The following is a 13602-nucleotide window of genomic DNA, read 5'->3' as shown; positions in this document are numbered from 1 at the left end:
GTTGGCATAAGGGATCAGCAAATGCATTAAATCAATGGAGCGTCCCCACATGGGTAGTGAAACGAAGGTTTGCATGTGTGAGTATGGTTTTCAGCAGAAACAGCTTGTGAACACAGCACTGCCTATTTACACATCCCACAGTTACAGAGCAGCATTAGCATTCATTTGGTGTATTTTTGTCTCCATCTGATCAATCCAAGTCCAATAACCACTCTCTTATAGCTCTCTCTTCGGTCTCCACCAACTCCTGAGGGAAATCTCTGTCTGCCTGCTGTCTGCTGCTGGGCAGGTGGTGCACAGCAGGTTTATTTTTCTTCACTGAACATAGCTGCCTGCTGCGGCAGAAAACAGCGATATGAGAGGTGAGATTCAACCAAAACAGTAAATTTGGAGGATGTAAAACCAAAACAATGAACTGAAACACAAATCTAAAGCTACATAGAGCTGAGGGGAACTACTGAGGGTTGACACTGCGGGTTTGACACTATGAGTGACACCTTCCAAACGATACATGTGACATACAGTTTCTCATCATTGTCATCAGTGAGGTGATAAATAACGGGTTTGTGTTTTTCCAAAGTAATCAAGAGCTGACATTTTACTCTGAAGTGTGTGTAATAATGTTCTGCCCTGAAACTTAAACAGGAAATTCTTTGGCACAGTAAAGGCTGGGACACACATTAGGATTGTACCTAAATGGGTCTGATGACTGATGGGGCCGAGTTGGACCAGTCTGCTCCAGTCTGCAAGAACTGCACGATACACCTACATGTGTCATCATTGCTGCATAAGATGCGTCTCCCTGTACTTGCCAGATGTCCTCTCGGAAAATAACTATGAATATTTTGTTCATAAGAACAAATGTTTAGGCCGAACAAACTGAAGTGAATCACTTCCTGCAACGATCCATTCATTCGTAAGTTCAGTTGAGCTGAGTTCGTTAGTTTACCTGATCACTAATTTCATTATCAATCAGAGTTCCACACTGATAGGGTCGTATATTTGATGAGACTTCATTAATTGGCTATTAGTTTTCCCTTTTTGAAGGGTGGTGCATTGAAGTCATTTTAATGAAAGTCAAATTCTATTTAACTGATGCCATTGAGGCCATTTTCCTCCACTTTTTATTACTGTACTTTCTTATTTTGCTTCAGGCAGTGTCTGGGTTGGAGCCTTTGGGCAGACAGTGTGAAGCCCAGAGACAATAACAATAACAATAACGTGAAGTCCGGCAGTGCCAGAGTGTAAGCAGCATGAATCCAAGAGGAAGCTACAAAAAAAGCAAAGCATATAGAGAAACGCAAAACTCCAAGCTGACAAAGCTGACATCACCACTCTGTTTTCTTCTTCTTTATCCTGCAGTCTTCCTCCCTCCATCAAAAGAACCACACATCATGCATCACATGACAAACAGCACGGTTGTTTATTGAAGGGAGAAAATGACTGTACATTTTTAAAACAGGAAGAAGACAATTAAATAAAGCTTTATTATTTATTAAAAAAACAATCATCCAACTAAACAAAATCCACAGTCGTCAATACTTTGGAAGTTCAAATTTGTACATAAAACATATTTACAAAATGTCTTGTTTTGCCCTTTTTTTTCTTTGTACATAAAATGAGAAAAATAAACTTTGTACCTTCTGCTTTTAGTACAAATACATTTCAAAAAAAGCTCACAGTGCAAAAACTGTAAGGTCTAACGTGAGTTTGTCAAATTCCTTATGAATGGTTTTAGTAAAATAGTGCACGCTGAAGGGGTAAATGTGGGGGAGAGGAGAGCCAGACCTCCCAGCATGCTCCTCTCTCTGCAAAACTCAAGATTCCAGGTTTCACTTCCTCCTCAAACCACTAAACGCTATGATCAAACAGCGGTCTGTGATTTAGCTCATCTCAGGGAGCCAAAGCTTCAGATTACGCCTTGAGGGAAAAACAGCCCTGCGTAGACATCCTCCAACGGGACTCACATCCAACTTTAGTGAAATCAAAGTCTGGTTTTTACTCAGGAACAGTGAACCCAGCTGAAGGACACTGAACCCTGCTGAAGGACATCACTCTGGGGGGGCTCTCTGGATCAGAATCTCCCTCTCCACAGCAGGCCTCTGGCTGCTACCATGTAGCATCGCTGCTGTGATTTACACTGAAAACACGACGAGATCCAATCCTTTGGCTTGAAATGTAGAGCAGGGTTGAAAAAAAAAAAGATACATGAGTTTTATTAAAAGAAAGAACACCTTGTGCTTGATGATCTTTCTAAAGTTTCTTTAAAAATAAAAAAGTCAATAAAAGAAAGCAATAAATTAAGAGGGTTTGTCATCTAACATCTTAGTCCTTTCTCTATTAATTTGGGTTTTTCAGATCCTTTTCATATTTCATCGGATATATGGTGCTAAATCTAGATTTAAGTCCAACTGAAGTCCCAATTGGCCATCAAGGCGAAGAACAAGATGTCTTTGGAGATCAATCCACTGAAAGGGTTTTGTTAGATAGCTGTGATTTAGCATGGAAACCGACTGATGTTCACGTGCCACAGCCGACCAGCTTATGAGCTCTCTAGCCTGGACGCTGATGTTCGCCGCGACACAGGAAGTGTCCGTAAAGAAGGAGGCATTAGCTGGAAAGCTGCAGTCGGTTGCTGCAAATACAGCTTTAAATGAAGTCTTTGTAGTCTGACTGGTTAGTGCACAGACAGGGGGCGCTACCATGACACCAAGCTCTAAACTTCTTTTAAACTTGAGCACAGGGCTTGTTATTTACAGAGCAGATCTGCACGCTGTAGCATAAAAAAAGTCAGGCACAGAACAGGTAGAAAACATTTCTCTCGCGTAGGTCATCTTAAGGCGGTGTGACGCTGTGAAAACACACAGCAGTTATCTTTGAAATATACTGCTGCTCAGGGAAGTGGCTTTGATGTGGATCTGCAGGGAAACGCATCTGCAAAGGAATCTGACTGTGCTTTGCCTCTCGATAAAAAAGACTGGAGGACTGAGGAAGACGAGCCATCGCTGGTGATCTCACACTCAACAGTGAGTGACAGAGAAGAAGAAGAAGAAGAAGAAGAAGAAGAAGAAGAGGGAGCTGCAGTGAATTAGAGATGGGCCGCTGAACTTTCAGATTCAGCAGAAATGTGCTCGTCTCAGCAGCAAGGCGGGAAGTGACACTGCAGGCTGAAATATTATTCTTCAGACTGCAGCCTCCTATGAAAGGCTTCTCCGCAGAGAACAGGAGGCAAAAATCAATGTGGTGAAAATCTAAAGCTATGAATCATTACTGCAGCGGGACGACGGGGGATGAATACGAGCCTCGAGGCATCCTCTGTGTGCCGGCCTTATCAGTCCCAGCAGGGCCGGAGAGGGGACGAGGACAGGGAGAGACACGATATTTGGATTAAGGGGGAGGATTTTGAGGAAGGGTTGGTTTGTACTTGTCCTTGTCATCCACTTTGAGTGCAGAGGGAGCATCTGCACTGCACTGCAGAGCACAGAGAAAGCGTCTGAGGAAACCATTCGTAAATGGTTTTTATCATTTCACTCGTGATCCTCTGCACTGATGATTGTCTTTCCAATACGATTCGAAACAGGCTGAAAGCGTTGCTGGATGAATCCCGAGCTCAGGATTGTCTTTTCAAAATACAAGCATACTCTAAACCTGGCTTTGGTGTATGCCGTCAATTGTCAAATAATGGGTGGGTGTGAAATAATAGCAACAAGTAGCCGCACTGTGTGTTTCTGCAGCATTGTTCCATCAGTCAGCTCCTGGGAGCTCTGTGAAACTGCGATGCTCTTCGCTCTCAGAGGAATTCACTTGGATTGATTCTACTTTGTTTCAAGATAAAAGAGCTTCTGGGAAATGGAGACGTTACCTCCTGGACTCCTGAAGGATTTGAACGTGAAGCAGATGGAGGAAGTGCTGAGCAACAGCAAACTGCGATGATGAATGGAAATAGATGAGAAAACAAAGGGCCGTCTTGCTAAAATACTGTCATCACACAGGCTCAGACAGACCAGAGGGAGTTAGAAACGAAGGCTCGTCTCTGCTCCTCTGTTCAGCTGAGCCCAATAATGTTTCCAGCTACTATCTGACAATGTACAGCACCACCAACGATGATTGAATGAAAATGACAGTGAGCCCTTAACCCAACAAATTGGGATATTTTTCTGCCATGATTCCTATGCACTCTGTGATTATCTCTCATTTGAAGACTTTCTACAAAGCAGAGCCGGACATGTGACTGAACTCAACATTGCAACATTCCTGATTTCTAATATCAGCGTTGATCACAAAGAGGCAAATGTGTGTGTGTGTGTGATGACACGAATAAATCCAAACTGACTGACATCGACGTGGACGTTGAGCTGAGGGGTGCTCAGAGTCCTGACATGTTTGAACATCTGCACTTCAGTGGTGACAGATTGATCCCAGTGTGCTCATGAAGCCTGTGCCACGGGGTCAAAAGCTCTAGAGGAGCTACTAAAAGGCCTTTGAGGTGAGACTGTGGTCAACACATCTTTCCAAGTCGCACCGATGCTCAATGACAGGAAGTGAGGGAAAAGCTCTTAAAATGTGTCACATATGAACTAACTCAACTGACCACAGAGGTCTGTAAAACAATAACATGATACGATCAAATCATCTCAAGATAAATCCAGTAAAAGCCTCAATTCAATAATACTGAATTCTGACCCAACCCACTACGACACGACTAAGTACTGCTGCTCTCATGCTCCACTTTACAGTTCTGTCATTTCCAAATCATTTCCATGACATTTACTTGGACTTCTACGACAAAGAACGGTATCAATTCACGCTAACGACAGGCCAACTGACACAGTGATCAATCGGTACACTTCTTATGAATCTTTCAGGTGTAGGTGCTGTGTATTTACAGGACAATTTAACACAATAAAGAATAAATTCATTTGGGTTTAAATGGAGCATTTGAGGGCCAAATGACTGAAAAGGAATCAGGATGAAATTATTTGGAAATGACAGAGCCTTAAAATACAACATCTGTCTCTGGTGTGTATAAAGTGCATGTTAAAACCTTTGTCCTCCTGATCCTGTTGTGCTGCAGTGACTGTTGCACTGTGGCGATTGTCACACTAAATGCTGATTAAAGATGAGCGCTGATTCTCCCACAGAGCTCGCACTGGGCTTACAGTCTGTTCGTCCGTACTGACGGGGACATCTCACGACTGACGGAGATGACCGCCTTAAAAAAACAAAGAAAAAAACTATGAATTCTCGAGCCTGGAGGTGATTATCTGACAACAGCAGGATTAAAAACACCTGCTCTGAGCATGCACTTCACTCCACTCGTTACATCATTACATTACATTCAACAGAAGAGTTAAGGCACTAAAACCACGGAGTCTCTGCTCATCCTTCCCACTCTGACCTCCGTCTCTGCAGATCCATCCATCTGTCTGCAGACTGACGTGTCACTGATTGACTGTGTCTGGAGGTCTGTGGCCTTGCTGCACACACTGACTGCCCGCACTGACCTCAGCACAGCGTGTGGACAGCGAGACATGGCGGGCTCGTTTAGCTCGACTGGTCAAACCAGAGTTGGAGCGAAGGGAGGGACGTACAAATCACACATTAGATTAAAATGTGTTCAGCCTGGGACCCCTTCAATGAAACTCAGGGGTCACTGGTATCACAAGCATTCAAAGTTAGCTGAAGAAATACTTGAAGAAATGGCACTTATTGTTGGGTGATGTTAAAGCTAAGGTTTGCTACGTTTGAGGAGATTTGACCTGAAGCACCACGTGCTAGCACACGATCTGTGACGGACAGCTGGAAGAAATCAAGAGTCTGTTTTCCTCTCGTGCTCCTCACACCGCTTTTGTTTGGTCCTCCTTGGCTTCCCGTCACATCCCTAAACGATGGAGGGTTGTAGAGGATTTTCTTGGCACATGTGTCGATTAAAGTCTTCCTGATTGAGTGATCAGCTCAGCATATCGTCACCTGGTGTCTGTGGGAGGAGATGAATGCCTCTGTTTACCCGGGACACATGTCTGTCAGCAAAGACACGCTTTATATCCAGATAGAGGGTCAAGGAACAATCAGGATCTTGTTTGCTATGCTGGCCAGTTGTCTGGCTCCTCAGGAAGGTTAATTTCACATCGTCCAGGTCCTCAGCAGAAGAAGATATCTCCATCGTTCTGAGGATCAGACGTCACTTTGCTTTCTAAAGAGACATGAAGACACAAGTTAACAAATAAGATGCTGGTACGTGGATTTTTGCTTTTGGAAAAAGTCAGGCTAGTTGTTTCCCCCTGTTTCTAGTCTTTATGCTAAGCTAAGCTAAGGATTGCGAGGCTGTAGCTTCATCCTTACCATACTGACATGAGAGCAGTATCAATCTGAACATCTAATTGTGAGCATGAAGGCCAATGTGTAAGACTTATTCAACATTAAGGGGGGTGAGCGCAGATTGTTCAGCCTGCGAGTGTCAGGGTGGGCTTTGTTCGTCGTACCTGTCTGCGTCTGCTCCCCTCCTTTCCCCTTCTTCTTCTTCTTGTCTTTCTTCTCTTTGGGTTTGGCCAGCTGGAGCAGCCTGGTGGGCAGCTGAGACTCCTTCTCTGCTCCCTGAGGCTTTGAGGAGGACGAGGACGAGGAGGAGAAGGGGTTAAAGTTTTTGCCCATCCTCTTGGATCCGATGCGGAGGAAAGGTTCTTTGGTTGGGGCAGAGGATGAGAGCTCCACCTGCAGTGCATGCAGAAAAAGAAGAGTTCTTGTAAGCTGTTATAGGACTCAACAAATACAACCAAACTGCACAGACACACTGGTTCATTATATCTATGTGAATTCTTTTCTCATGAGGACTTTATTCTTCACCTCTTTCAACTGTTCTGTTGCGTGTTTTGACTCCTGATCCAGAGACTCGCAGCTGTGGAACCTTATGGAGTCTTCAGAGGTGGTGGAGGGAGTCCGCTGGTACCTCTGAAGCTGCTCCAACTGCAAATAATGCATAGAGACAAGAGAGACATTAAATCACAGAACATGAAGCCACAAAGACACACATCCAACCTGCTAGTTTGAGGGTAATGTCATGGAGGATCAAAGATCTGGGTCCAGGACATAGTGATTATATGATGTGTGCCTTAGAGCACTGCACCACGGAGACATGAAGACCTCTTCAACCTGCACACCAGCAGATCCCGATGCAGCAACACTGACTGACATAATTTAAGAGAGAAGTCTTTTGCTGACCTCCAGCTGCGGCATGCGACCAGTAGCTCCTTCAGACGTTTAAATAATTTTTCAGAGACTGCTGTGCCGACATCTTAGCAGAGGCCCGACTCCATCGCAACATCCTGGATCAAGCTGTTGGACTCAACAAATCTCCAGTATGACGAGGAGAGGCGGCTTCTGCGTTTACATCAATTACATCAATTCCTATGTACCACAGGGACGGTATGGGGTCATCGGCAGTCACATGACAAAAACAGATGGCTTTCTTATTTCAGCTGGTGATTTTAATCAAACAGACCTCAAAACTGTTTTATCTAAATTCCATCATCATCATTCAGGGATGATTCAGCGACATGTTTATTTTACAGACAAAGCAGATATAACTGCAGCAAGCAAAGCAAAAAGGAGAATGGCAACAGCCCGTAAATCCACCATGATAAGCAGCCGGCTGTACACAACAGAAAAGTAACGCGCATCAAGGGCTGTAGTGAGCTGCTGATCGCTGGAAGCACACTTTTAAACATCACCAACTCAGGATGAGTGTGTCATCAGTTAGAGACACACCTTCAGCCATGCTGCAATGGAGATGGAAATCCCTGCCCTGCTGAGCTGATGCAGCACATCTGTATGGGAAAAGGGCTAAAGCACATTAAAGACGACATCCAGCCAGCCTGGACATCCACCAGGTTGCATTCAGAGCCAACAGATCCACAGAGACGATCTCTCCGCCGCCCTTCACACACCTTGGAAGTAACAACACTTTCATCAGAGTGCTGTTTGTTGATTTCACCTCAGCATTCAACACAACCTCCTCCATGAAAGCAGCAAACCTCACACTCTGCCACTGGACAATACTTCCTCACAAACAGAATCCAGACAGTTGTTCAGACTAGCGGTCACACCTCTGCCGCTCTAGTGCTCAAACCCAGAATCCCCCATCAGCTTTGCTCAGCCCCCTAATGTTCGCTCTGCACACCCATGACTGCAATCCCTGACATGGAGACAACTCCATCACCACCATCACTGGTACACGTTCTATCAAAGAAACGTGTACAGTGTAACACGTGACCTCCAACAGTGTATGTAAATGAAGTACGTCAGTGAGGTGGGACCTGTGGGGATGGACCAGAGGACAGGAGCTGCATCAGAAATGGACTCTGACCTCGTCTCTCTTCATGGCGTCCAGTCTCTCAGTGTCTTTCCTCAGAGACTCCTTGTCTCTCTCCAGCCTCCTCTGTGCCTCCCTCAGCCTCTCCAGCTCTCTCTGGTACTCCTCCTTCTTCTTCTGCATCATTTCTCTCTCCTCCATTAGCTCATGACGCCTCCTCCTGGTCTCCTCCTCCTCCACCCTCAGCCGCTCCTCCCGCTCTGCCAGGCCTTTCTCCCTCAGCTCCCATGCCTTCTCTCTCCTCCTCTTTTCCTCCTGGTGTGCAGCCTGCTGTTTCTGAAAAACAAAACCACAAAGGAGCGTAGATGTTAAACTGAGCGTAAGACTGCACGTTAGGTTGAGGTACGGGACTGGATTCAAACAGATGTCAGATACAGAGCATCTTAGTGATAAATATAAATAGAATCTAATGTCACTGCAGCCATGATTCAAACAGAAAAGCCACATTTCCATCATGTTTTTTTTTACATTGTTTTTCATAGGTTTGAGGTTTAACTGATGCTCTTTTAATCATCTTCTTGCACCCTCTTCTTCTGCAAAGGAATAATCGCTCCTTGAGAATTGGCATCACCTACTGCTATCTCGATGAATCAACTCTTAACAGGCACATTTTCGCATTTTCATTAAAACCCGTGCTGCCTTTGGACGGAAACTGAGTTACTGAAGAGGAAGCGGCAATGAAAGCGAACCTGCAGGCTGGCAGCCTCCTGTCGCTGCCTCTCCAGGCTCCTGTGCTTCTCCTGCTCGATGAGCGAAGAGGGGCGAGAGGAGGAAGAGGACGACAGTGAGGAAGAGGACGAGTGTCTGGAGGAGTTGGCGGTGAGCCGGTCGCTAAGGGCCTGCCGCTGGTCCTCGATGAACGAGTCCTGCTGGACCACCACAGCCTAGACGCAGGAGGAGACGGTTAGCGATGAATGAGAATGAAAGTGAGGCGACTGTAGAGGGGATGAAGGTGTGTTTGTGGTACCTGCAGTGAAATCAGCAGGTCGTGAAGATGTGTCACACTGTGCTGGACCTGCTGGAGGAACGCAGCATTAAATTACACTGAGGTTTCAATAATGACGGAACTATTTTAAGACCCAGCAGCCATCTGCCTAGAGCGCATTTGTCAACCTGGATTAATACATTTTCACACTATGGCCTTATGTCACAGGCGGAGGTTATTGTAAAAAGAAAACAAAATATTCCTCTCTGCTTTCATTCAGACTTGATATTAATGTGCAGCTTTTCAACACTCGTGACAATGCTTGCTGGGTAATGTAGCAGCTCTAAAGCTCGCAGCATCATTTGGGATGATTCAGACAGATACAGTGAAACAGTCAGTGAGGGCAGAGGGAAGCCAACGTTAGACTGGAATTAACGGAATAATCCCACACTTTCAGTATGATGCTCGACGACTGATATCTTACCTAAGGTGGGGAGGATGAGGAGATGTGTTTCTGCCAGTCACAAAATATGATTTTCTTTTAGAATTTGGGCAAACAAGCCTTGAAACAATTCCATACTGGAAGCACCACCTGCTTTACCCACAGTGGGTGGTGAGGTGCCTGCACACAACCCAAACAATACTAAAAGACAATACCCCCCTCAGCCACAGCCTGTTCACCCTGCTGCTGTCTGGCAAGCGATACAGAAGTATCTGCTGCCGTAACACCAGACTACAGAGCAGCTTCTTTCCTCAGGCTGTGAGACTCCTCAACTCATCCTCCACCAACAATTGTACTTTATTTCTATGACTTCTTATTTATTCATCGATCTATATTTGTTTGTTTTGTGAGCAGCGTAAAGGGACTACCACTTGCATGCTGCTGGAATATACAAATGATCACAGGCTAAAAGCTCAACAGTAAAAAGGTCTCTGGCATTAGCGCTGCAGTCAGAGCTAGAAACAGGCCAACGGGTGGGGCAGGGCTGAAACATGAAGCCCACACACTTACCTCATTGCTCCTCTTCAGCAACATCTGTAGGCTGGCAGTGGCTCCCTGAGGTGCACACACACACACACACACACACACACACACACACACACACACACACACACACACACACACACACACACACACACACACACACACACACACACACACACGCACGCACACACATTAATAATTACAGTACATGTAACATCCATGCAGCCATACTGTTATATAATGCAGGCAGGGAGTCCTTATAGATTATGAATAGCAGTGAGATGTGGGAAAGGCACAGATGAGGAGCGGATGTGAGCGTGCTCGGCTGGAGCAGAGGTCTGGAGAGTGGAGTGGAGAATGATACAGCACTGCTGTGACACTTGAGTCATCTTTGTCTGCTGCTGGGAAACACTTTTTCATTGTCTTTTTATTTCAAACTGTGACACTAAATAGCAAAGTAGTGGGACAGTGCTAATAAAGACATCTCTGCTGAGTCACTTAGAGATAACACTGGCATGTTAGCATGTAGCTAGCTTCATGCAAGACTAACATAACTTCCACCTCAAGCTTCAAAATGGCCTTTTAGAACTCATCACTGTAAATCCAACATTAGTTACTAATTTATCATTAGTTATGTATTTTATTGCTTTGACACAGTCTTCCACATAATAGATGTGGTTTTTACAGTGGGAAAACTGTGTTCCTTGTTTAACTACCTTTGATCATCAATATTGTCAAATTGATGGTAAATCTGTGGGAATGTCTTCATAGCATGATAAATGATAGCGTGATATGAAGTGGACATTGTGAGCGTGTTCAGATGAATCCTCACAGATTCAGTTAAGAAGATATTTCACCGGCTCGGACACATTCCTGCTTTGTTTATCACGTACACTCAGTGACACTGAGATTCATTTTTCAAGAGAGATCTGGGAGCAAAATGCATTCATAAATAATGCATTGTGGAGACACATATAGAGACAACACACAGACACACACAGACACACACCTTCTTCAACACGCTGTCTGACTCAGTCCTGCGGAGGTCTAGTGATTCATCCCCCTCTTCCTTCTCTCCATCTGAGGACAGAGAAGGAAAGAGTGGAAGGATTGAAGGAGTTCTGTCACAGCGGGGGATCATGAGCCAACATGTGGAATAAACCTGACGCCATCTTGTCAAGACAAGATTCACCAGCAATGAATGAAAACAGACCTGCTGTCAGGTGGAGTAAACAAAGCTTATCGATATTTACGTAACTGTTGACCAAAAGACGCTGAAGTGTCTAAATCTAAATATGTGTTTGGTAACCTATGTGTGTGCATGAGTCTATGTGTCTTACTCTTACTGCTGTTCATCTGATGACTGTCGAAGCCTCCGAACGTCTCAGCTCTCCTGGGCAGACAGACCGGTCCCACACTGCCCCCTGTCAGGCCAACTGGAACACTGCAGCCTGCTCCACCGACGCCGCTGTTGACTAAAGCGTGCAGGGTCTCCACTGGGGAGAGATGGAAAATATTACAGTCAATATGAACATTTCCTCTGTGGGACACCCACAGTGTGATAGAGAACCCTGCTCACCTTCTCTCAGGGCGTCCTTTATGATTGGCTCTCCCTTTGTGACATCATCAGGTGTGGCCCTGAACAGCATCCGCTCCTTGACTGGTGGGTTTGTGTCGTCGGGGGCGGGATTACAGTCACCCAGGTCTCTGAAGATGTGGACCTTCTCCTCCAATAAACAGATGATCTCCTTGTCTTTCCTTCGCAGAAGCTCTGGAATAAAACACAAATGAACGTTGGAGGACATTAGTTATTATTATTTGTCAGATATGACAGAACACAACAGAATGCTGTACGAGGGCGCTCACCTCGGATCTCCTTCGCTCGGTTCTCCTGCTGCTTCCTGTCTTCCTCTGTCTCACTGGGAACTCCCTCATCCTCGTCTTTCTCCCTGGCAACACACAAATATAGCCACGGCGTGACGTTCAAATATCCAACACGTTTCAGGCTCAATCCAACCAAATATAAGACTTAATTAATCTACGCTATTGCTGGTGTCTGTATCAAAGACCTGCTAATTAATACGCTCTGATCCTGTGTTTTAAAGTCATCAGTTTAATTAGCACACCTCCTGCGTGCTGTGGGAGGGCGTGCTGACACATGTGAAGGCGATGCATTCAACCCACTACTTGTTCTTTCGCTTTCCACAGCTTTGTGAGAGTCAGCACTTCATGTGAGGGGAGGGGGATCTCAGCCACCCACAGCTGGAATCATCTGACTTCCTGCTACTCTGCCACTTTTTGTTTGACTGAAAGTAAAAACTTTTGAGCCCTCCTCTTCTCTTACATCACAGGCAATTTCTGCTGCTATGCAACAACAGAGATATTCACACGATCCACTGAACAGTGAAGCAACATCTTCATCCTGAGAGAACAGTTTTTGTCCCTCTTTACACAGAAAACAATGCACTAAACAGAACTCAGGTGGCGTCTGTCTCCTTGTGTGTATGTGTGTGTGTGTGCTCACATGCAGTGCATGGCGTCCTGTATAATGGCCCTCCATGCGTTGCGCTCCTCCTTGCTGCTGGCCAACACTTCCACCATCTCTGGTCTCTCTATACCAGCCGTGATCAGAAAGAGACCTGCGGGACACAAACCTGAATCAGCACTTCACATGCACTCAGTCTGCATTTACCCACGTCACTGACTGATAGATACACCAAGAAATGGATGAAATGTGTGAAGAAAGAAAACAAAATCAGAAAACAAATGGAAGAAAGACAAAGACGGACTGACCTCGCTCCTCATTTGCGACTTCTCTGACAATCAGATTCTGTAAAGAGATGACTGTGGAGCGCTGGTCCTGAGGACAAACAGGTCTAAATCAAACTGAGCCGTCATGGGGATCAATGCAATATGAGCACATCCTGCTTATTTAAATCCAAAAATAAAAAATGCAGTGTGCTACTTACCAATGAGGCAAAGACGTATTTCTGGTCTTTTTCCTGAAGAAAGATCAACACGTCGGACAGGAGCATGGCGTGGACGTCTGAAACACCAAGACAAAGACGGTTAACATGCTGTGCTTGGAAGCATAATGCATCATTTACACAACTTCTTTTCGTCTCTGAAGAGCAGAACAAATGCACGTGTTTAAAGACTGATGAGGACCGGAAACATCTCGAACCTTTGAGTCGTCCTGCAGAGTTCTTCAGCTGCAGCGCTCCATCATGCAGCAGCTTCCTCCCTCTGATCAGGTCCTCTTTAGCGAACATCTGACCGCTCTTCATCCTCATGATGGACTTGCTGTCAGTGCGACTGGAGATC

General features: G+C 45.3%; 1 protein-coding gene across 4 annotated transcripts in view; it reads right to left on the bottom strand.

Moving 5' to 3' along the window:
• Window positions 1–6096: 6096 nt before the first annotated feature.
• Window positions 6097–13602, bottom strand: part of LOC139337614 (A-kinase anchor protein 13-like) — a 45825-nt gene continuing 38319 nt past the window's right edge. For 2 of the 4 annotated variants that reach the window (XM_070972291.1, XM_070972294.1), the window contains 15 exons: window positions 13463–13593; window positions 13248–13324; window positions 13072–13138; window positions 12803–12917; window positions 12145–12227; window positions 11858–12049; window positions 11619–11774; window positions 11288–11358; window positions 10306–10350; window positions 9336–9386; window positions 9058–9252; window positions 8363–8644; window positions 6844–6963; window positions 6483–6711; window positions 6097–6193 (listed from right to left, as the gene is read on the bottom strand). In XM_070972291.1, the coding sequence (XP_070828392.1) occupies window positions 6141–6193; window positions 6483–6711; window positions 6844–6963; window positions 8363–8644; window positions 9058–9252; window positions 9336–9386; window positions 10306–10350; window positions 11288–11358; window positions 11619–11774; window positions 11858–12049; window positions 12145–12227; window positions 12803–12917; window positions 13072–13138; window positions 13248–13324; window positions 13463–13593 (1867 nt within the window). In that variant the 3' untranslated portion in view covers window positions 6097–6140. The remainder of the gene's footprint in view (window positions 6194–6482; window positions 6712–6843; window positions 6964–8362; window positions 8645–9057; window positions 9253–9335; window positions 9387–10305; window positions 10351–11287; window positions 11359–11618; window positions 11775–11857; window positions 12050–12144; window positions 12228–12802; window positions 12918–13071; window positions 13139–13247; window positions 13325–13462; window positions 13594–13602) is intronic. The other 2 variants (XM_070972292.1, XM_070972293.1) reach the window with 2 other exon arrangements.

This window comes from Chaetodon trifascialis, chromosome 10 (genome assembly GCF_039877785.1).
Source record: "Chaetodon trifascialis isolate fChaTrf1 chromosome 10, fChaTrf1.hap1, whole genome shotgun sequence".
Lineage (NCBI taxonomy): Eukaryota > Metazoa > Chordata > Actinopteri > Chaetodontiformes > Chaetodontidae > Chaetodon > Chaetodon trifascialis.
This window is presented reverse-complemented; position numbering and strand designations above follow the sequence as displayed.